The 26,682-nt window shown below is 36.0% G+C and overlaps 1 protein-coding gene across 12 annotated transcripts in view; it reads right to left on the bottom strand.

The window, feature by feature from the left end:
• CASK (calcium/calmodulin dependent serine protein kinase) overlaps nt 1–26,682 on the bottom strand; it is a 387,942-nt gene that overhangs the window by 299,027 nt on the left and 62,233 nt on the right. For 9 of the 12 annotated variants that reach the window (XM_067723825.1, XM_067723828.1, XM_067723827.1 and 6 more), the window contains exon 2: nt 14,166–14,278. In XM_067723825.1, the coding sequence (XP_067579926.1) occupies nt 14,166–14,278 (113 nt within the window). Of the gene's footprint in view, nt 1–14,147; nt 14,279–26,682 lie in introns of all 12 variants that reach the window. The other 3 variants (XM_067723826.1, XM_067723824.1, XM_067723830.1) reach the window with 1 other exon arrangement.

Raw genomic sequence — 26,682 nt, 5'->3', positions numbered from 1 at the left:
GCATTCGAATTATAGGGGTCCGAGAAGAAGAAGAGAAAAACAAAGGGACTGAGAAAATATTTGAAGAGATTATAGTTGAAAACTTCCCTAGTATGGGAAAGGAAATAGTTAATCAACTCCAGGAAGCAAAGAAAGTCCCATACAGGATAAATCCAAGGAGAAACATGCCGAGACACATATTAATGAAACTATCAAAAATTAAATACAAAGAAAAAATTTTAAAAGCAGCAAGAGAAGAACAACAAATAAAATACAAGGGAATCCCCATAAGGTTAGCAGCTGATCTTTCAGCAGAAATACGGCAAGCCAGAACGGAGTGGTAGGACATATTTAAAGTGATGAAAGGGAAAAACCCACAACCAAGATTACTCTACCCAGCAAGGATCTCATTCAGATTTCACAGAGAAAGTAACAACTTTACAGACAAGCAAAAGCTAAGAGAATTCAGCACAGCCAAACCAGCTTTACAACAAATGCTAAAGGAACTTCTCTAGACAGGAAACACAAGAGAAGGAAAAGATCTAGAATAACAAACACAAAACAATTAAGAAAATGGTAATAGGAACATACATATTGATAATTACCTTAAAAGTAAAAGGACTAAATGCTACAACCAAAAGACACAGGCTTGCTGAATGGATACAAAAACAAGACCCATATACATGGTGTCTACAACAGACACACTTCAGACATGGGACACATACAGACTGAAACTGAGGGGATGGAAAAAGATATTCCATGCAAATGGAAATCAAAAGAAAGCTGGAGTAGTAATTCTCATATCAGACAAAACAGACTTTAAAACAAAGACTATTACAAGAGACAAAGAAAGACACTACATAATGATCAACAGATCAATCCAGGAAGAAGATATAGCAATTGTAAATATTTCTGCACCCAACATAGGAGCACCTCAATACATAAGGCAGATACTAACAGCCATAAAAGGGGAAACCGACAGTAACACGATCATAGTAGGGGACTTTTAACACCTCACTTTCACCAATGGACAGATCATCCAAAATGAAAATAAATATGGAAAGACAAGGTTTAAATGATAAACAAGATGGACTTAATTGATATTTATAGGACATTCCATCCAAAAACAACAGAATATGCTTTCTTCTCAAGTGCTCATGGAACATTCTCCAGGATAGCTCATATCTTGGGTCACAAATCAAGCCTTGGTAAATTTAAGAAAATTGAAATCGTATCAAGTATCCTTTCTGACCATAATGCTATGAGACTAGATATCAATTGCAGGAAAAAATCTGTAAAAAATACAATATGGAGGCTAAACAATGGAGGCTAAACAATACACTACTTAATAACAAAGAGATCATTGAAAAAATCAAAGAGAAAATCAAAAAATACCTAGAAACAAATGACAATGGAGACATGACGACCCAAAACCTATGGGATGCAGCAAAAGCAGTTCTAAGAGGGAAATTTATAGCAATAAAATCCTACCTTAAGAAACAAGAAACATCTCAAATAAATAACCCAACCATACACCTAAAGCAATTAGAGAAAGAACAAAAAAACCCAAAATTAGCAGAAGTAAAGAAATCATAAAGATCAGATGAGAAATAAAAGAAAACGAAATGAAGGAAACGAGAGCAAAGATCAAAAAAAACTAAAAGCTGTTTTCTTTGAGAAGATAAAATTGATAAACCATTAGCCAGACGCATCAAGAAAAAAAGGGAGAAGACGCAAATGAATAGAATTAGAAATGAAAAAGGAGAAGTAACAACTGACACTGCTGAAATACAAAGGATCTTGAGAGACTACTACAAGCAACTCTAGGCCACTAAAACGGACAACCTGGAAGAAATGGACAAATTCTTAGAAATGCACAACCTTCCGAGACTGAACCAGGAAGAAATCAAAAATATGAACAGACCAATCACAAGCACTGAAACTGAAACTGTGATTAAAAACCTTCCAACAAACAAAAGCCCAGGACCAGATGGTTTCACAGGCGCATTCTATCAAACATTTAGAGAAGAGCTAACACCTATCCTTCTCAAACTCTTCCAAAATATAGCAGAGGGAGGAACACTCCCAAAATCATTCTACCAGGCCACTATCACCCTGATACCAAAACCAGACAAGGATGTCACAAAGAAAGAAAATTACAGGTCAATATCACTGATGAATGTAGATGCAAAAATCCTCAACAAAATACTCTGAAACAGAATCCAACAGCACATTAAAAGGATCATACACCATGATCAAGTGGGGTTTACTCCAGGAATGCAAGGATTCTTCAATATATGCAAATCAAACAATGTGATACACCATATTAACAAACTGAAGTAGAAAAACCATATGATCATCTCAGTAGATGCAGAGAAAGCTTTTGACATAATTCAACACCAATTTATGACAAAAAACCCTCCAGAGTGTAGGCATAAAGGGAACTTACCACAACACAATAAAGGCCATATATGACAAACCGACAGCCAACATCGTCCTCAATGGTGACAAACTGAAACCATTTCCACTAAGATCAGTAACAAGACAACACTACCCACTCTCACCACTATTATTCAACATAGTTTTGGAAGTTTTAGCCACAGCAATCAGAGAAGAAAAAGAAATAAAAGGAATCCAAATCGGAAAAGAAGAAGTAAAGCTGTCACTGTTTGCAGACAACATGATACTATACATAGGGAATCCTAAAGATGCTACCAGAGAACTACTAGAGATACTCAATCAACATGGTAAAGTAGCAGGATACAAAATTAATGTACAGAAATCTCTGGCATTCCTATACACTAATGATGAAAAATCTGGAAGTGAAATTAAGAAAACACTCCCATTTACCACTGCAACAAAAAGAATAAAATATCTAGGAATAAACCTACCTAAGGAGACAAAAGACCCGTAAGCAGAAAATTATAAGACACTGATGAAAGAAATTAAAGATGATACAAATAATAGATGGAGAGATATACCATGTTCTTGGACTGGAAGAATCAACACTGTGACAATGACTATACTACCGAAAGCAAACAACAGATTCAATGCAATCCCTATCAAACTACCACTGGCATTTTTCACAGAACTAGAACAAAAAATTTCACAATTTGTATGGAAACGCAAAACACCCCGAATAGCCAAAGCAATCTTAGGAAAGAACAACGGAGCTGGAGGTATCGGTCTCCCTGACTTCAGTCTATACTACAAAGCTACAGTAATCAAGACAGTATGGTACTGGCACAAAAACAGAAATATACATCAATGGAACAGGATAGAAAGCCCAGAAATAAACCCACGCACATATGGTCACCTTATCTTTGATAAAGGAGGCAAGAATATACAGTGTAGAAAACACAGCCTCTTCAATAAGTGGTGCTGGGAAAAGTGGACATCTACATGTAAAAGAATGAAATTAGAACACTCCCTAACACCGTACACAAAAATAAACTCAAAATGGATTAGAGACCTAAATGTAAGACTGGACACTATCAAACTCTTACAGGAAACCATAGGCAGAACACTCTTTGACATAAATCACAGCAAGATCTTTTTGATCCACATCCTAATGTAATGGAAATAAAAACAAAAATAAACAAATGGGACTTAATGAAACTTCAAAGCTTTTGCAAAGCAAAGGAAACTACAAACAAGAAGAAAAGACAACCCTCAGAATGGGAGAGAATATTTGCAAACGAATCAACAGACAAAGGATTAATCTTCAAAATATATAAACAGCTCATGCAGCTCAATATTAAAAAAACAAACAACATAATCCAAAAATGGGCAGAAGACCTAAACAGACATTTCTCCAAAGAAGACACACAGATGGCCAAGAAGCACATGAAAAGCTGCTCAATATCACTAATTATTAGAGAAATACAAATCAAAACTACAATGAGATATCACCTCACACCAGTTAGAATGGGCATCATCAGAAAATCTACAAACAACAAATGTTGGAGAGGGTGTGGAGAAAAGGCAGCCCTCTTGCACTGTTGGTGGGAATGTAAATTGATACAGCCACTATGGAGAACAGTATGGAGGTTCCTTAAAAAACTAAAAATAGAATTACCATATGATCCAGCAATCCCACTACTGGGCATATACCCAGAGAAAACCATAATTCAAAACGAGTCATGTACCACAATGTTCAGTGCAGCTCTATCTACAATAGCCAGGACATGGAAGCAACCTAAGTGTCCATCGACAGATGAATGGATAAGAAGATGTGGCACATATATACAATGAAATATTACTCAGCCATAAAAAGAAACGAAATTGAGTTATTTGTAGTGAGGTGGATGGATGTAGAGTCTGTCATACAGAGTGAAGTAAGCCAGAAAGAGAAAAACAAATACCGTATGCTAACACATATATATGGAATCTAAAAGGAAAAAACATGTCATGAAGATCCTAGGGGCAAGACGAGAATAAAGACACAGACCTACTAGATCATAGACTTGAGGACAAGGGGAAGGGGAAGGGTAAGCTGGGACAATGTGTGAGAGTGGTAGTGTATATATGGACATATATACACTACCAAATGTAAAATAGATAGCTAGTGGGAAGCAGTTGCATAGCACAGGGAGATCAGCTTGGTGCTTTGTGACCAGCTAGACGGGTGGGATAGAGAGGGTGGGAGGGAGGGAGATGCAAGAGGGAAGAGATATGGGGACATATGTATATGCATAACTGATTCACTTTGTTATAAAGCAGAAACCAACACACAATTGTAAAGCAATTATTTTCCAATAAAAATGTTAAAAAAATAAACAAAAGAAAACCCCATATAATCATCTCAATAAATGTAACAAAAGCTTTTGACAAAATTCAGCACCCATTTACAATAAAAACTCTCCAGAAAGTAGGCAAAGAAGGAACATACCTCAACATAATAAAGACCATATATGACAAATCTACCACTAACATCATACTCAATGGTGAAAAGCTGAAGGCATTTCCTCTAAGACCAGGAAGAAGACAAGGTTGTCCACTCTTGCCACTTGTATGCAACATAGTTTTGGAAGTCCTGGCTATGGCAATCAGAGTAGAAAAAGAAATAAAAAGGAATCCAAATTGGGAAAGAAGTAAAACTGTCACTGTTTAAAGATGACATGATACTATACATAGAAAATCCTAAAGGTGCTACCAAAAAACGACTAGAATTCATCAATGAATTTAGTAAACTTGCAGGTTACAAAATTAATACACAGAAATCTGTTGCATTCTTATACACTAGCAACGGAAGATCAGAAAGAGAAATTCAAGAAACATCCCATTTACTATTGCATCAAAAAGAATAAAATACCTAGGATTAAACCTACCTAAGGAGACAAAAGACTTGTACTCCAAAAACTATAAGATGCTGATGAAATTGAAGAAGACCCAAACAGATGGAAAGATATATCATGTTCGTGGATTGAAATAATCAATATTGTCAGAATGACTATACTGTCCAAGGCAATCTACAGATTCACTGCAATTTCTATCAAATTACCAATGGCATTTTTCTCAGAACTAAAACAAAAAATCTCAAAATTTGTATGGTGATACAAAAGACCCCGAACTGCCAAAGTAATCTTGAGAAAGAAAAACGGAGCTGGAAGAATCAGGCTGCCTGACTTCAGACTATACTACAAAGCTATAGTCATCGAAACAGTGTGGTACTGGCACAGAAATATACATACAGATCAATGGAGCAGGATAGAAAGCACAGAAATAAATCCACACACCTATGGTCAAATAACCTAAGACAAAGGAGACAAAACGATACAGTGGTGGAAAGACAGTCTCTTCAACAAATGGTGCTGGGAAAACTGGACAGCTACATGTAAAAAAAAATGAAATTAGATCATTCTTTAACACCATACACAAAAATAAGCTCAAAATGGATTAAAGACCTAATGTGAGACTGGGCCTTATAAAACTTCTAGAGGAAAACATAGGCAGAACACTTTCTGACATAAATTGCAGCAGTATCTTTTTTGATCCGTCTCCCAGAATAACGGAAGTAGAAACAAAAATAAACAAATGGGACCTAATTAAACTCAAAAGCTTTTGCACAGCAAAAGAAACCATAAACAAAAAGAAAAGACAACCCACAGACTAGGAGAAAATATTTGCAAGTGATGTGACTGACAAGGGATTAGTCTCCAAAATTTACAAACAGCTCATGAGGCTTAATATCATCAAAACAAACAACCCAATCAAAGAATGGGCAGAAGACCTAAATAGACATTTCTCCAAAGAACACATACTGATGACCAACAAATACATGAAAAGATGTTCAACATCGCTAATCATTAGAGAAATGCCAATCAAAACTATAATGAGATATCACCTCACACCAGTCAAAATTGTTACCATTAAAAAATCCATAAACAATAAATGCTGGAGAGAGTGTGGAGAAAAGGGAACCCTCCTACACTGTTGGTAGGAATGTAAGGTGGTATACCCATTATGGAGAACAGTATGGAGGTGACTTAAAAAACTAAAAACAGAGCTACTATATGACACTGCAATCCCACTCTTGAGCATATATCCAGAAAAAAAACATGGTTCGAAAAGATACATGCACCCCAATGTTCACTGCAGCACTGTTTACAATAGCCAAGACATGGAAGCAACTTAAATGTCCATCAACAGAGGAATGGATAAAGAAGATGTACATATATACAATGTAATAATCCTCAGCCATTAAAAAGAATGAAATAATGCCATTTGCAGCAACATGGATGGACCTAGAGATTGTCATACTGAGTGAAGTAAGTCAGACAAAGATAAATATCATATGATAACCCTTTTATGCGGAATCTAAAAAGAAATGATACAAATGAACTTATTTACAAAACAGAAACAGGGGCTTCCCTGGTGGCGCAGTGATTGAGAGTCCACCTGCCGATGCAGGGGACACGGGTCCGTGCCCCGGTCTGGGAGGATCCCACATGCCACGGAGGGCCTGGGCCCGTGAGCCATGGCCGCTGGGCCTGCGCGTCCAGAGCCTGTGCTCCGCGACGGGAGAGGCCACAACAGTGAGAGGCCCGTGTACCGCAAAAAAAAAAAAACAAAAAAAACAAAAAACAAACCAGAAACAGACTCACAGACTTACAAAACGAACTTATGGGTATCACAGGGGACGATGGGGGGAAGGGATAGTTAGGGAGCTTGCGATCAACATGTACACACTGCTATATTTAAAATGGATAACCAAGAACCTACTGTATAGCACAGGAAACTCTGCTTAATGTTATGTGGCAGCGTGGATGGGAGGGGAGTTTGGGGAAGAATGGATACATGTATATTTATGGCTGAGTCACTTTGCTGTGCACCTGAAACTGTGACAACATTTTTAATTGGCTATACTCCAATATAAAATAAAAAGCTTAAAAAATGAAAAAAAGAACTCAGATTTTACATTAAGTAATCGATTTATTTGACAAATAAACAAAATAACTAACAAGGTAGGCATTCACAAAAAATATTCATCTTATTTTCACCAAATTTAAAGTGTGAAAAGCTAATACTGTACCATGTACACATTCTCTATATTTAAACTCATTATTTAAAATTTAAACCTTGAAAAATAATTTTTTTCTATTTCTGTAATTTTGTATCTATATTAGATGATGGATGTTCACTAAACTTACTGTGATAACCATTTCATGATGTATGTAAATCAAATCATGCTATGCACCTTAAATGTGTACAGTGCTGTACATTAATTTTATCTCAATAAATTTGTAAGAAAGATAAATAAAATGAAATTTAAATCCTAAGGAAAAAAAAAGAAAAAGTTGTGAGCTTTCAAAGATGCAAACATACGTTCGCATGCCCAATCACATAACTTAGTACACTACTATATAGTCTACTGTGTTAGTTGGGTACCTAGGCTAACTTTGTTGGACTTACGAACAAATTGGACTTAAGAACATGCTCTCGGAATGGAACTCGTTCATATGTATGGGACTTACTGTAAAATTTATGTTTATAATTTTGCTATTTGTTTTCTATATGTCTTTTTTGTTTTTGTGTTTCTCCATTATTGACTTTTTTGCATTAAATAGATATTTTCTAGTGTACCCCTTTAATCCCTTTGTAACTTTTAAATTATATTTTGGGGGTTATTTTCTTATTTCCTCACTTGAGTATAAAAATTAAGATCTTAACTTGTAACAATATGGCTCAGATTAATATAAACTTAATTTCAATAGTATACAGACACTTTCATCCTATACAGTTCCATTCCCTCCTTTGTGCTCTTATTTTCATTCCAATTACACCTTTATTCATTTATGTCCATCAACATAGATTTATAATTATTACTTCATGCAGTTCTCGATTAAATCAGGAGGGAAAAAGTTATAATCAAAAAATATTTAGGGCTTCCCTGGTGGCGCAGTGGTTGAGAGTCCACCTGCCAATGCAGGGGACACGGGTTCGTGCCCGGGTCCAGGAAGATCCCACATGCCGCGGAGCAGCTGGGCCCGTGCGTCCAGAGCCTGTGCTCCGCAACGGGAGAGGCCACAACAGTGAGAGGCCCACGTACCGAAAAAAAAAAAAATTATACTGCCTTTTATATTTACATATGTAGTTACCTTTACTGTGCTCTTTTACTTCTCACGGTTTTAGTTACTATCTAGTGTTTTCTTTTTAGCCTTAAGAACTACATTTACTATTTCTTGTAGGGCAGGTTTGCTAGTGATGAATTTTCTCAGTTTTGTTTATCTGGAACTGTCTTAATGTATCCTTCATTTTTGAGGTATGGTTTTGCCAGATATAGAATTCTTGGTAGACAATCTTTTTCTTTCATCATTTTGAATATGGTATTTCATGTTTCCTGGACATGATGGTTTCTGATGAGAAATCACTGTTAATCTTATTGAGGATACCTTGTACATGATGAATTGCTTCTCTCTTGCTCTTTTCAAGATACTCTCACTGTTGCTTTTGACAGTTAGATTATGATGTATCTTTGAGTTTATCGTACTTAGAATTTGTTGAGCGTCTTGGATGTGTTGGTTTATGTTTTTCATAAGATTCGGGAAATGTGGGGCCATTATTTCTTCAGATATTCCTTCTTTCCCTTTCTCTTCTCTCTTTCTGAGACTTCAGTTATGTATATCTTGATATGCTTGCTTTTTCACCTGTTAATGAGCCATACTTCGTTTCTTTGCATTACTCATAATTTTTTGTTGAAAACTAGATGTTTTAAGTAATGTGCCAACTCTGTAAATAAGAATCTCCCCTCCTCCAGGGTTTGTTGTTACCGTTGCTGGGTTTTTGTTGTTGTTCTTGTTCTTGTTCTTATTCTTGTTATCATTGTTCCCCGTTCATTTGTTTACTGACTTTTCGGAACTAATTCTGGAAAGTCTGTATCCTTTGTTGTATGTGGCCACTATCTCTGCTTGGTTAGCTTAGTCCTTGCTCAGAAGCTCTGTGTATGTGTTGTTCCAGGGTTTTGAAAAAGCTGATTTTGACAACGTTTGCCAGTTTCCCCTTTGTTCTTATAGAGATGAGCATTATCAAAGGCCCTTACTCCTCCAATTTTGCTAACATCTGCTATCTGGGATTTTTTGAATGAGATATTCTTGGAGACTATGCAAACTGGAACCCAATCTATATTCTTTCTAGAAGACAACTTAATATTCTAAAATAAAAACCACCATTTTTGAACTTTTTAAATTAAGCCATAAAGAATTGAGTCCTTTCAAGATATCAGAACTCCTGTCAATTCAGTTTCCAATTCTGTACGTCTTACATTCCTTAAATTTCCCTATTAACAATTTGCTTGAATTAATTTTGATACTTATTTTTAAAACGAAAAAGTCAACTTTAAATTAGTGGCTCAGCAGAGTAAGAGATAAAATGTCCATTAATTAAAGGTTTTAAGATAATAATCAAGGAATTTCATTAATGGAGGCTGTGTATTTAAGGATGAAAATATCCTCCAATCCTAACAGAAATTCACCTAGCTTTCATTTAATAGAAACTTCTTATTCACGTCACATTCATAAGAGTCAACTTCACTTTTTCATATATGTGAAAGGATAAATTCTTAACCATTTAGGAATAATATGCCTTTTTAGGAATCTAATAACAACTGTAGACTCTTTTTCTGGAAAATGAACATATATACATAATTCTGCTCACAATTTAAGGGTTTCTTGGATACTCTGTAGCCTATAAGAACCGCTATTGAACAAAAAAATATGATTTTGATGAGAAAACAGAGAACAGATATTCAAATAATTACAACGTCTGACCTTCAATAGAGCAATCAATGACAATGTAAAATATTAAAACATATATAAGTGGTCTTTAACTACTATACATTTTTCATTTCAAAAGCTAATTTTTAAATTATATATTTAGAATTTATTACATATTTTTTCTTATAAAAATAATATTAGAAACAATGGTTGGGACTATTAAACTGCAAGTTTCTTAAGAATAGGTGCTCTTGGGCTTCCCTGGTGGCGCAGTGGTTGAGAGTCCGCCTGCCGATGCAGGGGACGTGGGTTCGCGCCCCGGTCTGGGAGGATCCCACATGCCGCGGAGCGGCTGGGCCCGTGAGCCACGGCCACTGGGCCTGCGCATCCGGAGCCTGTGCTCCGCGACGGGAGAGGCCACAGCAGTGAGAGGCTCGCGTACCGAAAAAAAAAAAAAAAAAAAAAAGAATAGGTGCTCTTAAAATAGATAACTAATAAGGACCTACTGTATAGCACAGGGAACTCTTCTCAATACTCTGTAATGACCTATATGGGAAAAGAATCTAAAATATGTATAGGTATAACTGATACACTTTGCTTTTTGCAGAAACTAATGCAGCAGTGTAAATCACCTATACTCTAATAAAAATTTTTTAAAAATAGGTGCTCTTTTTACTTGTCTTTGTATCATAATGACCTATCCAAATAAATAGCATACTTTAGTTTCCCAGATGACACTCCACGAAACCTATTTTATTCAATAATGTATTTGAATACAAATGTACTAACAAGAAAAAATACTGACGCAATGACAAACACTAAATAAATCAAAATGACAAAAATAAAATAAAAAAGAAAACATAAAGAATAAAATAGATTTTAAATTATCTGTTGCTTGAGAGACAGGCTTAATTAGAAGAGAATATAGGGAATTCCCTGGTGGTACAGTGATTAAAACTCTGTGCTCCCAATGCAGGGGGCCCAGGTTCGACTGCTGGTCAGGGAACTAGATCCCACATGCATGCTGCAACTAAGAGTTCACATGCCACAACAAAGGAGCCCCCATGCTGCAACTAAGGAGCCGGCAAGCCACAACTAAGGAGCCCGTGTGCCGCAACTAAGGAGCCCATGTGCTGCAACCAAGAAGACAGTGAGCTGCAACTAAGGAGCCCTCAAGCCACAACTAAGGAGCCCACCTGCCGCAACTAAGACCCAGCGCAACCAAATAAATTAATTTTAAAAAAAGAAGAGAATATAATGGTAAATATAGATATTTCTAGGTACTTCTGTTTAAACTTATAGATTCCTTTTTATTGTACTTCAAATTTCACTTCAAAATATGTTTCTTCTTAATACGACATCTCCTACCCTTAGCCATGAATAAGGTCATTTTTGGACACTAACCATTTGTACATGCACTGGAAGGGCAAATGTTTTGGAAAAATGTTGAAAGAAGTTGGGGATGGAGGATACTGTTCAAAGAGGTTTTATAATATAAAATAACATTATTTATTATATATCTTATAATAAAATGTGTGCAAGTTAAAGTAAGCTAGTGTGAAAATAAGCAATAGTGTGTATAGGAACTCCACTGCAAGTTTTTCTTCAAAAGGAAAAATAGTTGTGGTAGGGTGGAGATGAAATTTTTATTCTGTTTCTTAACCACTGCGAGTATCATTGTGCTAAAGAAGATGGGAAAACTACATTTTGGTGCCATAAATATAAAGGAACAATTGCACATTTTCATTTGAATAACATCAAACCCTTATCAAAACCAGATAAAGTCATGAGTAATATGCAGAATTCAACTGGATATCATTTAATATCTATAGGTTGTGACCCTACCATATAAGATTAATGAAATGCCCTAGCCTTGTCTTCAGAATAGGACTTGAAGACATTTACATACTCAAAGCAATGCCAAAGCGACAAATGAGTGAACTTCAGAAGACTTAACCTCAGAGACATGGATGGTACGCCAACCCCATCTTTTTAAGTTTGGTGTTTGACTCCCTGGCTACGTGACAATAAATGAGATCCAGCCTGGCAGTCTGGGTCTATAGCTACAGAGATTCCTTGCTGAAGAAATCTGTCAATAAAGAACCTCAGCCAAGGGCTTCTCTGATGGTGCAATGGTTAAGAATCCTCCTGCCAATGCAGGGGACACGGGCTCGAGCCCTGGTCCGGCAAGATCCCACATGCCGCAGAGCAACTATGCCTGTGCGCCACAACTACTGAAGCCCGCATGCCTAGAACCCATGCTCCACAACAAGAGAAGCCAACACAATGAGAAGTCCACGCACCGCAACGAAGAGTAGCCCCCACTCTAGTAGCCACAACTAGAGAAAGTCCACGCGCAGCAACAAAGACCCAACTCAGCCATAAATAAATAAATTTCTTTTTTTAAAAAAAAAGAAAGAACCTCAGATAACTGAGAAAGTAATTAACTGTCTCCATAAAAAATGTCTTTAGTCTGTAGATTCAGAATTAGGTATACTGATAAACAAAATCAACATAATATAGGTATACTGAGTAATTGATTTAGACTTGTGATTTTAAACTGAAATCTTACTAAATTCATCAACAGTATCAAAACATTTAAGAGAAATAAAGATTCAACACATCTATATGTTTAATGAACTAGGTTTATACAAAATTACCTAAGTACTCAGAAAGCTTTTTGTTAAAATTAGTTGACAACTGAGGTACAGAAAATCAAATACAGTATATTAAACTTAAATGCAGTTAAAAAGTTTTAGCAAACATAATATAGTGGTGAAACCTGATTAGAAGTGAATTTTAAATTCTGCTAAATTTATAAAATAATTTGTATTCAAAAGTAATAATAGCCAATTCCAAAATATGAAACCGTAAGATATAAAATCCCTAAATCTTACCTTAAGAATTGAAAGATTAAAGCACTAAAAAAAAATCAGTTATTGATTCTTTGTAACAACTTCTATGAATCTTCTACATTCAGTATATGGATAATAATAATTTAGAAGGTTTCAAAAAAGTATTTAAAAGTAATGATCCTGAAAAAGGATCTGCAGGAATAGATTAACTTGGAACTCACAGTATCTGGGCTTCTACTTCTTAAAGTAAGATAACTGGATAAAATATAAATAGGCTACTCTGCCTTAGCTTTTCCAATTTAAACTATTAACTGCATTGCTCTTGGGATTAAGAAGGAAAGGACTTAAGAAGGATATGTCTTTTACTGGACTGTGAAAAAGTCTGAAGACAGAAGACAGGCTAATTAGAAACGTTAAAATAATAATTGTGCCATCTGAAGTGCGACCATATGTGAATCATGGCTACATGGAACTATGGCTTAAAACAGCAAAAAACAAACAAAAAAACTTTTAAAATGCTTCTGTACTGTTTATAAATATTTATACATAAATATGATTAGCCATATCAATGTCTTGGAACAAAATTTTGAGTCCTGCAAGTCCTAGCAGTACTGATCTTTCATTTACACATATACACCATAAGTGACTTAAGCAATATGTGATATATTAGTCTTTTAGTTCTATTAGATCACAATCCTAAGGGTAGTAAGTTATGGACTTGAAGGGAACTCATCTTAGTTTCTTTTGAATCTGCAATGATTATATTTGTGCCATTATTTCCCTTCTCACCCTTCCCATCCCATGTTCTATACTATAGGACTACAAGTTAGATCCTAAAAAATATATTTTCAGATTTTACTTCCTTTCTATTCAAAAAACATAGGCCAACAGCAATCCTAGATGACTTCATAACACTGTTAAATCAAATCTAGCTATCTTTCAAATACTATGTTCTAGAAATCTGACAAACTAGAATGGAATTTAAACTGTCTCCACCCACTTCCCACTGCATTACACCCTCTGCTTCCCCACCCCCAGATGAAGGTTAAGTTGATAGATGGATTGGAAATGAAATAAAGCCAGACATCAAATAACTTACTTGAAATCCATCTCTTACCTTCTGTACTTAACCCTGGACTTGATGTGAACTTGGCTACATCAACAATTTTTACAGCAAATTGTTGCCCAGTTTCTCTGTTGATGCATCGTCGTACAACACTGAAGGGACCCCTAAAAAAAAAAAATCCAAGTTTAATTTGTTGATTTTAAGTTTCTATTTCTCTTCAACAGTTTATTCATATTTCATTGTCTACTATAGCCATAGCTTTCAAAATAGAATTTAATATAGTTTTGAACACATTTTTCTATAATTCATGAGGTAATTATTTATTTGAAGTTGATAACCCAGAAAAATAAGAAACAAATTTACTTTCAAAATCACTTTTAAAAATCTGAGATAGTGTTCTTATATTCAAGGCAAATAATCTCTGTAATTTTCTCTACATAGTATCAGCATCTTAAACAAAATAATAGTTCACAGTGGTAGTGTATACAACTTTTACCTTTTGAACCAGAAACTTAAATCATTCTCTCATCTTAGCCATCACTTATCTAATCTTCACTAACAAGTCCTACTGAGTTTATTTCAAATATCTCTTAATCCTGTCCACTTCTCTGCATGACTCATTCCGTAGTCTAAACCACTACCAGTTTCTACTAGGACCACTGAAAACTTGTTTCTCCCATTCATTCTTGAAGTGATGTTTTAAAGATGAAAATCTGATATTATGTTTCTGCTTAAAATCCCAGAGAGAAGGTATTTGCAACACGTATTTAGTCAAGAACCAAAATACATAACTAATTCTTAAATAAGAAAATATACTACAAGGAAATCTGCGCAGAAGACTTAAATAGACACTTCACAAAGAGAAAGCCCTACATGATTTAGTTTCCAACAACCTCTACAGTCTCACGTGAAGTCACAGGGAAATCCTTCATCCTCCCCAAACTTCAAATTAGCATTACTCTCAACTGCCATAGGAAAGGAAGTAATTTCTACTAGCAAAACCAGTGGTCCAGTCACTTTCTTACCCAGTCCTCTCCTCAATTGAAATTGGTGGCTCTCAATATTGACCATACAGTTGAATCAACTGTAATGACTGATAAAATAACAATGCCTGGTCCCAGGCATTAAAAACACACACACTCTGTTCCTTGTGATTAATAGTTATCAAATAAGTATCTGAACTAAAGATAATCCAACATGCTTGAATCAACTATTGATTAATGTAGAATGCAATCGCAATATACTGTAGTATTTTATTTGAAGGCTAGTATGGTTTAAGTTATTAAATACACACACATGTACGTGTATACACGTATGGATTTCCCCCCTCCTCAGGAATCAAAACACTCTCATTGGTTTTTACAGGTAGAAACAGTACACCTGGATGCATGTGGTCAATCAGAAGACAGAGAAAAGTTCTTCATTTACAGTAGGACACTTATCATACTTTTGCCTTAAAGTGTAAGTTTGTCTTTATTCTTTCAGAGGACAGGCAAACGAATATAATCTAACCTAGACTTAAACATTTCTCTGAGATCATATGAATCAGTTGATTTCATCCCACTATCAATCATCAGGACATCAGTTACACTACAGTTTCAAGTCTCTCTCTTCAAGCAACCTAACAAAGCTAAACTGGAAGGAAAAGAAATGGTAATAGTGTACCTTTCAGAACTCTATAGGAAAAGGACCTTTTTGATAATCACTCAAAACTGTTCAAAGACTTTTCTCTGTGAGAAGACATATAACAATGTGAGTCAGGACTCCCACAAATGTTTTCATTCTCAATCTGGATGTCTTACTTGTGATTACTTATCCTGACAATAGCAAGTAATTTCAGGAAATGTTTAGCGTAATTGGTTTTTGTACACACATTAAACCCTTGGGACTCTATTTATATATACATTTGTGTAGTATGCTTCAATTCACTACACCTTTTGGATACTTTCCAAGATCTGTATGTGGGATCATTTTTGGTCAAGAGTCAATTCTTTAGTTCTTCCTGTTTGAACAAAGGTGAGGAAGAAAACATAGCTTCTCCCCCAACCCTTTTAGTAATAGTAGAATGAAGAAAGCTAGGAAGAATCAAGAAAAAAGGGAATACTGATACAAAAAAAAAAACACCAAAAACGTGTTTAAGTCTGTGAATGAAAAAAAGGAACCAAATCCTTGGTTCTTTAGGCTACTTTTATAATGTGAGGCAAAGAAAATGAGTTTATCTCTGAACTGTTGATGACATGAAGATAGGTCACGAGTAAAGAGTTTCAAAGATCTGTCTCTCAGTGACATCCAGGGGGTTAGAAAAGGTGAACCATTTAGTACACTAAAAAGACACTGAAAAATCTTTTAACTTTTTTTGGGATTTAATCCATCAACTGGAAACTCAGTGGAAACTGAAAAAAATTTGAATGAGTATATAGTGTCTATAATTTTAGCAGGACTTGATTATATTTATTTCATCAAAACGCTAAAAAGACACAGGATATAAGAAAATCTGGCTTGTTTTCCCATCTTAAAATGGGGAGGAGAGTGTAATAAAATGTATGTTAAAACTTCTGTATTACACTTATTAGTTATACTTGAATGACAGTTTAAGGAACAGCAAAAATTCAGGAGGCCTAGGTTTCAGTCTGGCCTAAACTCTTTTTGAATCTTAAAATTTCATCCTTAAATTTTTAGTCTATAGTACAGTCGATTCTTGAATAATTATGGGGGGTGGGGGGAATACTGACAGAGGTAGTTGTAAGCCATCATTATAAACTACTATCTTTCTCATATTTCCACTAATTCTGGCCAGGGTATTAATCAAACTGGAATGATAAGATAATTGATGGCATTTCAGATTTGATAAAATCTATATTCTTTATCCAATTCTTTAAGAATACTGAATATTGATTGGGATTGTGGCACAAGGTTCTACTCAAGGCAGTTGGCTGCTTTCAGAATACTAAGTTTTAAAGTAAAAGGTCAATTAAACTAGAATATGTTACAATTGAATATTTGCTATTACTTCCCTAAGGTTTTGAAAAGAATGTAGCTGTGTCTCTATGCAGACACACGATAATCTCCTCTAGCTTTCATTAATGTGAAGAAAGGTCATGTCTAGGAATTGAACCATTATGATACCAAAAGTAAATACAGTTGGCCCTCTGTATCTGCAGGTTCCACATCTGTTGATTCAGCCAACCATGGATTGAAAATATATAAAAAAATTCTAGAAAGTTCCAAAAAGCAAAACTTGAATTTGCACTGGTAACTATTTGCAAAGCATTTACAATGTATTAGGTATTGTAAGTAATCTAGAGATGATTTGAAGTATATGGGGCATATGTGTGGGTTATATGCAAATAATATGCTATTTTATATAAGGAACTTGAGCATCCATGGATTTTGGTATTGGCGGGGATCCTATAACCAATCCCCTGCAAATACCGAGGGACAACTGCATGTCAAAAGTGACTAGAATTGAACAAAATTATGCTAGAATACAGTATAATATGTTGGTCTCCAGGATAATAGGATAGATTTAGCAAATGCATCTAAATTAACTTTTCTCCCTGAACCCATTAAAATGAGAGAAAAGGGGCTAAAGAAAATGTCTTAAAGGACTGGGAGAATGAGAGAATACAATAGTAATTAATAATCAAATTTTGAAAGCAAGAAAGCAGATGGAGTAATGGTAACTGGCTTAGCATTCATAGAAACGCCAAATTGCAAGGAGAAAATAAGAAAAGTTCAGAACCAAACTCATTTACACTACAAAATTCTCAGGAAGCAACTGAACTGGCAGCACCAGATAACTCTGAGAAAGAGAGGGTGGGGCTAAACTAACAAGGTTTGAGTGAAATCTATTAGAGAAGCAGTTAAGAGTCTTAGATCCTCCTCCTCTACTCCATGCCACCAGGTAACTACTCTGCCTCATCCTCACAGAGGTCCATTATCTGGAGAGGGTAAAACACAGGGTCTTAGAACTGGGGACAGAAGGCAGTTGAAGAAGTGGATACTACATGAAAAGCAAGGGGTTTATGTGATCACACACAAACTGAATGTAGACAGCCCATCCCCATTTCCCATTAACAGAGGGGAATGTTAGAAGCTAGATCTTTACCCTTCAGGCAGGAAAGGTAAGATTTTCTATTGAATATGTGACCAGCCCAGAAGGAAAGACTAAAAATAATGACGTTTTATTGTTCAAACCACTCAACCAGATCACCTTCCTTGAAATTCAAAGTCAACAAGTTCTTCCACAAGTTCAGAGTTTTCAATCAGCTTTCCAAGCTCGGCATTGTTGGCATTTTGGGCTGAATAGTTCTTTGCTGTGCAAGGAAGTCCTGTGCATTGTAGGGCGCCTAACAGCGTCTCCAGCCTCTACCTGGAGATGACAGTAGCACCCCCTCAGCCAGTTTTGCCAAGCAAAAATGTCTCTAAACGTTGTCAAATGTCCCTCAAGAACCACTGCTCTATTCCTAATCATAAGTAGATAACCAACCTCCCAAAACATCTGGAGAAGAGTCTAATTTGGAAGACAGAGATCGAAACAGAAAGAGCAACTTAGAGGAAACATACTAAACAAGAAAAAAACTTCCAACTACCATTAATGTCCTTGGAAAGATACTATAACTATGAAACAAAACCAGAACTTTCAGAAGACAAAATGAGGGCTCTTGAAAACTAAATATATGAAGAAATTTAAAACTCAATAGAAGGCCTGGCAGATAAAGTTGAGGAAATTTCCCAGAAAGTAGAACCAAAAGAACAAAGAAAATGGAGGGGAGGAACTCAATCCAAGAACATTTCCCAGACCTTAAATCCTACATTGTCCAAATTAAAAGGAGCCACCAAGGGGAAAAGCAAAAAATAACATACAAGAGAACTCCCGTAAGGTCATCACCTGATTTCTCAGCATAAACTCTGCAAGCCAGAAGGGAGCAACACCATATATTTAAAATGATAAAAGGGAAGAACTTACAACCAAGAATACTTCACCCAGCAAATCTCTCAGATTTTTTTTTCACATCTTTATTGGAGTATAATTGCTTTACAATGTTGTATTAGTTTCTGCTGTATAACAACGTGAATCAGCTATATGTATACATCAAAAACTTTAGAGAATTCAGCACAACCAAACCAGCTTTGGAAAAATTGCTAAAGGAACTTCTCCAAGCAGAAAAGAAAAGGCCACTACTAGAAACAAGAAAATTACAAATGGAAAAGTTCCCCAGTAAAGGCAAACATAAAGTAAAGGTAGGAAATCATCTACATACAAATATGATATAAAACCCAGCAACTGTAAGAAGAGGAGAACACAAATGCAGGATATTGGAAATGCATTTGAAATTAAAAGACTAGCAACTTAAAACAATCTTGTGTATATACAGACTGCTATATCAAAACTCATGGTAACTGCAAACCAAAAATCTACAATAGACACACAGAAAAAAGAAAAACGAATCCAAACACAAAACTAATGTTAGTCATCAAATCACAAGACAAGAGAACAAATGAGGAAGGGAAGAAAAAAGACCTACAAAAACAAATCCAAAACAATTAAGAAAATGGCAATAGGAACATACATATCAATAAGTACCTTAAAGGTAAATGGATTAAATGCTCCAACCAAACGACACAGACTGGCTGAATGGATACAAAAACAAAACCCATATATATGCTGTCTACAAGAGACCTACTTCAGATCTAGGGACACATACAGACTGAAAGTAAGGGGATGGAAAAAGGTATTCCATACAAATAGAAATCACAAGAAACCTGGAATAACACTACTCATATCAGACAAAATCGACTTTAAAATAAAGACTATTACAAGAGACAAACAAGGACACTACATAATGATCAAGGAATCAATCCAAGAAGAAGATATAAAAATTGTAAATATATATGCAGCCAACAGAGGAGCACCCCAATATACAAAGCAAATACTAACAGCCATAAAGGGAGAAATTGACAGTAACACAATAATAGTGGGGGACTTTAACACCCCACTTTCATCAATGGACAGATCATCCAGACAGAAGATCAACAAGGAAACACAGACCTTAAATGAAACAGTAGACCAGATGAACTTAATTGATATTTATAGAGCATTCCATCCAAAAGCAGCAGAATACACATTCTTCTCAAGTGCACAGGGAACACTCCCCAGGACTGACCACATGCTGGGCCACAAGGCGAGCCCCAGTAAATTTAAGAAAACTGAAACCATATGAAGCATCCTTTCCAATCACAACACTATGAGATTAGAAATAAACAATAAGAACAAAACTATAAAAAACACAAACAAGTGGAGGCTAAACAATATGCTACTAAACAACCATGGATCACTGAACAAATCAAAGAGGAAATCAAAAAATACCTAGAGACAAATGAAAATGAAAGCACAACGATCCAAAACCTATGGGATGCAGCAAAAGCAGTCCTAAGAGGGAACTTTATAGCAATACAATCTTACCTCAGGAAACAAGAAAAATCTCAAATAAACAACCTAACCTTACACCTAAAGCAACTAGAGAAAGAAGAACAAGTAAAACCTAAAGTTAGTAGAAGGAAAGAAATCATAAAGATCAGAGCAGAAATAAATGAAATAGAGACAAAGAAAACAACAGCAAAGGTCAATGAAACTAAAAGTTGGTTCTTTGAAAAGATAAACAAAATTGATAAACCTTTAGCCAGACTCATCAAAAAAAAAAAAAGGAGAGGACTCAAATCAATAAGATTAGAAATGAAAAAGGAGAAGTTACAACTGACACCACAGAAATACAAAAGATCATGAGACTACTACAAGCAACTGTATGCCAATAAAATGGACAACCTGTAAGAAATGGACAAATTCTTAGAAAGGTACAGTCTCACAAGACTGAACCAGGAAGAAACAGAAAATATGAACAGACCAATCACCAGTAATGAAGTTGAAACCATGATTTAAAAACTCCTAACAAACAAAAGTCCGGGACCAGATGAATTCACAGGTGAATTCTATCAAACATTTGATAGAGGGATAGAGTTAACACCTATCCCTCTGAAACTATTCCAAAAAATTGAAAAAGGAAGGAATACTCCCAAACTCATTCTATGAGGTCACCATCACCCTGATACCAAAACCAGACAAAAATAACACACAAAAAGAAAATTACAGGCCAATATCACTGATGAACATAGATGCAAAATTCCTCAACAAAATATTAGCAGTCCAAATCCAACAATACGTTAAAAGGATCATACACCATGATAAAGTGGGATTTATCCGAGGGATACAAGAATTTTTCAATATCCACAAATCAAACAATGGGATACACCACATCAACAAATTGAAGAATAAAAACCACATTATCATCTCAACAGATGCAGAAAAAGCATTTGACAAAATTCAGCACCCATTTACAATAAAAACTCTCCAGAAAGTGGGCATAGAGGGAACATACCTCAACATAATAAAGACTGTGTATGACTAACCTACAGCTAACATCATACTCAACGATAAAAAGCTGAAAGCATTTCCTCTAAGACCAGGAACAAGACAAGGATGTCCACTCTTGCCACTTCTATTCAACACAGTTTTGGAAGTCCTAGCTACGGAAATCTAGAGAAGACAATGAAATAAAAGGAATCCAAATTGGAAAAGAAGAAGTAAAATTGTCACTGTTTGCAGATGACATGACACTATACATAGAAAATCCTAAAGACGCTACCAGGAAACTACTACAGCATATCAGCGAATCTGGTAAACTTGCAGGATACAAAATTAATACACAGAAATCCCTTGCATTCCTATACACTAACAATGAAAGATCAGACAGAGAAATTAAGAAAACAATCCCATTTACCATCGCATCAAAAAGAATAAAATACTTAGGAATAAACCTACCTAAGGAGACAAAAAGAACTGTACTCTGAGAACTATAAGACAGTGATGAAAGAAATCAAAGACGACACAAACAGATGGAGAGATATACCACATTCGTGGATTGGAAGAATCAATATTGTCAAAATGACTATACTATCCAAGGCAATGTACAGATTCAATGTAATTCCTATCAATGCATTGATAAGAAAACCAGACAAAAAGCAGAGCTGGAGGAATCAGGCTCCCTGACTTCAGACTATACTACAAAGCTACAGTCATCAAAACAGTATGGCACTGGCACAAAAACAGAAATATAGATTAATGGAACAGGATAGAAAGCCCAGAAATAAATCCACGTACATATGGTCAATTAATCTACAACAAAGGAAGCAAGACTATACAATGGAGGAAAGACTGTTTCTTCAATAAATGATGCTGGGAAAACTGGACAGCCACATGTAAAAAAATGAAATTAGATCATTCTTTAACACCATACACAAAAGTAAACTCAAAATGGATTAAAGGCCTAAATGTAAGACCAGATGCTATAAAACTCTTCGAGGAAAACAGAGGCAGAACACTCTGGCATAAATCACAGCAACATCTTTTCTGAAGTGTCCTAGAGTAATGGAAATAAAAACAAAAATAAACAAATGGGACCTAATTAAACTCAAAAGCTTTTGCACAGCAAAGGAAACCATAAACAAAACGAAAAGACAGCCCACAGAATGGGAGAAAATATTTGCAAACAATGCAACCAACAAAGGATTAGTCTCCAAAATTTACGAACAGCTATTGCGGCTCAATATTAAAAAAACAAACAACCCAATCAAAACATGGGCAAAAGACCTAAATAGGCATTTCTCCAAAGAAGACATACAGATGGCCAAGAGGCACATGAAAAGATGCTGAACATTGCTAATTATTAGAGAAATGCAAATCAAAACTACAATGAGGTATCACCTCACACCAGGCCAAATGGCCATCATTAAAAAATCTACAAACAATAAATTCTGGAGAGGGTGTGGAGAAAAGGGAACCCTCTTGCACTGTTGGTGGGAATCTAAACTGGTACAGCCACTATGGAGAACAGTATGGAGGTTCCTTAAGAAACTAAAATTAGAGCTACCATATGATCCAGCAATCCCACTCCCAGGCATATACTCAGAGAAAACCATGGTTCGAAAGGATACATGCACCCCAGTGTTCACTGCAGCACTGTTTACAATAGCCAAGACATGGAAGCAACCTAAATATCCATCAACAGATGAATGGATAAAGAAGATGTGGTATATTTATATGATGGAATACTACTCAGCCATAAAAAAGAATGAAATAATGCCATTTGCAGCAACATGGATGGACCTGGAGATTATCATACTAAGTGAAGTAAGTCAGACAAAGACAAATATCATATGATATTGCTTATATGCGGAATCTAAAAATATATATACAAATGAACTTATTTATAAAACAGAAATGGACTCACAGACATAGAGAACGAACTTATGGTTACCGGGGGGAAGTGGGGGTAGGGACAGACTGGGAGTTTGGGATTTACATGTAAACAGTGCTGTGTTTATAATAGGTAACCAACAAGGACCTACTCTATGGCATAGGGAACTCTGCTCAATATTCTGTAACAACCTACATGGGAAAAGAATTTGAAAAAGAATAGATACATGTATATTTATAACTGAATCACTTTGCTGTACACCTGAAACTAACACAACATTGTTAATCAACTATACCCCAATATAAAATAAAAATTTTAAAGAAAAGCACCCATGAAGTACTCAGCAAAATAGATAAGACACATGTCCACACATGCCACTGTGAAATTTAAGAACCCTATGGGCTACAAAACGTTCAGATTTCCAGCAGTAGGGGTAAGGGTGCTCAAGGAGGGGAGGATGATATAGTTCACACACAATGGATCAGGCACTGCAATGGCTTCTGATCTCTCAATGGCAACACTAGAAGCAATGAGACATTAGAGCGACACCTTCAGAATCATGAAGGAAAAATATTTCTAACCTTTAAAGTCTACATTGAGTCAGAAAAATCAATAATAAAAAAACATTTTCAGACATGAAAAAGCTCAATACATTACTTGCAATGCATACTTCCTGAAGAAATTATTGTAGGATGTGTTTGCTAGAACAAGAGACTATACTAGTAAAAAAGGACGCCAAGGGACAGCAAACAGGAGATTCAACGCAAGAATACAAGAGAGTGCGATCTCAGGCTGCCAGCTAAGCATTGAGCAGAGGTTAACTAGAGAGCCATCAAAGATTCCCAATGCCACTGATCAGCTCTTTAACTTGAAAACAGAAGAACCACGTAATCTGGGGCCAGGTTCCTCTGTTTTGCTTTTTCTGACCAGGGGCTGATGAGATTCCTGCTCCTCTCTGCTGCCTCGATCAGCAGAGGACTCTCATTTCAGTCCACAGCAGTGTTCTCAGGAATAACTGAGCGGGAGTCAGCCTCGGCGAGCTGAAAAGCAGGAAATGCAGAGCAGTGCATGCCCCCTGACCGCACTCCTGCTGGATGTTCAGTACCCAGCGCTGCACTATAGCACGGATGTCCTGCCTGTGAAGAGCTCCATGTTCTGGGATTTACTTGGGATTTTGCCAACGGACTTGCCAGCAAGGGCTCCTATATGCTCTCAGGTATCTGAAGCCAGACTGTGAACAAAAGGTTCTGTTCAGCTTCTCTTCATCTGAGTCTTCACACAATAGTGGTATTATTGCCCTTTCCTTACACAGCTAAGTTTGTGCTTGCTACTCAGTTTTTAATGAATAAACAATATACTGTTTAGGGATATATACATAGATGGTAAAGCTATAAAGAAAACCAAAAGGAATCATTAGTATAAAAGCCAGGATAGTGGTTATGGGGAGAAGGAGATTGTGACTGGGAAGGAGCACACAGTGGCTTTTAAAAGTACTAGTAATATTCTATTCTTAACTTGGATGATGGATTCACTTCATTAGTATTCTTTAAAATACACACACTCGCGTGCACACACATAAACTTTATGCACTCCTCCACAAATATATTTCCCAGGTAAAAATAACATTTTTAACAGCTGAGGGTACATCCCTAAGATCTTGCTAATCAAAAGAGGTCCTGGGCTTCCCTGGTGGTGCAGTGGTTGAGAATCCGCCTGCTGATGCAGGGGACACAGGTTCGTGCCCCGGTCCTGGAAGATCCCACATGCCGCGGAGCGGCTAGGCCCGTGAGCCATGGCTGCTGAGCCTGTGCGTCCGGAGCCTGTGCTCCGCAACGGGAGAGGCCACAACAGTGAGAGGCCCGCGTACCGCCAAAAAAAAAAAAAAAAAAAAGAAGAGAGAGGTCTTAATTTTTAAAATATCTGTACAATACAAATTATTTTAAGTGACTTGATATATATAAATGAAGAAAAACTATGTTTACATTCTCAAACATAAAGTCAGTATCGATTATGTTCATTGTAATTCTACATCTAATTGAACTAAATTTAATATACATTAAGTTGTTACATGTAAATTTTGGAGTGACATCTATAATGTAAAGTTCTCACCCTGTGAGAGGTTTACAGAAAAAAACTTACATCGTATATGAGGAAACCTTCAATAAATGAGGTGAACTTCCTGTCCATATCACAGGCCTAGAAGCTTCATCACATTTATAATGAATTGCACAATGTACTACAATAGATGTAGGACACCGTGAAGAACAACAACCAATTAACCAAAGGGAAGATAAGGGTGGGGGAAATGAAGACCAAAAACAAATTCATACACACACACACACACAAACATACATACATACAACATAGTTGACATACAGTAAATACTCATTATTTGCAGATTAAGTATTTGTTAAGTCACTTACTAAAATTTATTTGTAACCCAAAGTCAATATTCACAGCCCTTTCACAGTCATTCACGGACACATGCATAGCAGTGAAACTTTCGAGTCACCTGACACGTTACCAGCTGAGGTTGAACAAGGTGATGCTCTGCCTTCTTGTTTCAGCTCTCACTGTAAGCAAGTGTCCTTTTTGCCATTTAATTAGTGCATTTTGTGTTTTTTGTTGGTGATTTCACTGTTTATAATGGCCCCGAAGTGTACTGCCGAAGTACTCTCGTGTTTCTAAGTTCAAGAAGGCTGTGGCATGTCTTATGGAGAAAATACACTTTGGGTAAGCTTCATTCAGGCATAAATTATAGGGCTATTGGTCATGAGTTCAATGTTAATGAATCAAGTATACATATGAAATAAGGTGTCTTTAAACAGGTTATGTATTGATTAGTTGAAGAAAACATGACCAGAGGCTCACAGGAACCTAACCCCGCATCTCACCTAGGAGAAATGATTCAGTATTTACTCATTCAGTGTTCATGGCAACTTTTTAGAACATAACTACCACAAATAATGAGCATCGACTGTGTGTGTGCATAATACACACATATGTATGTGCATTTATGTAATATATATGCAATATTATGTTACATGCATTGGCTGGCCAAAAAGTTCATTCAGGTTTTTCCGTAACCCAAACAAACTTTTTGGCCAACCCAATATTTATATTAGAAGATAAACTCAATGAGTGTCCGGTATATATTAGGCCCTCATGAAATATTTGGTGAATGATATATCAAAAACAAACTAGGAATGAACAAACCACTGAAAAACTTATATCACAGAATTTTACATAAACAT

The sequence above is a fragment of the Pseudorca crassidens genome, chromosome X, assembly GCF_039906515.1.
Source record: "Pseudorca crassidens isolate mPseCra1 chromosome X, mPseCra1.hap1, whole genome shotgun sequence".
Lineage (NCBI taxonomy): Eukaryota > Metazoa > Chordata > Mammalia > Artiodactyla > Delphinidae > Pseudorca > Pseudorca crassidens.
This window is presented reverse-complemented; position numbering and strand designations above follow the sequence as displayed.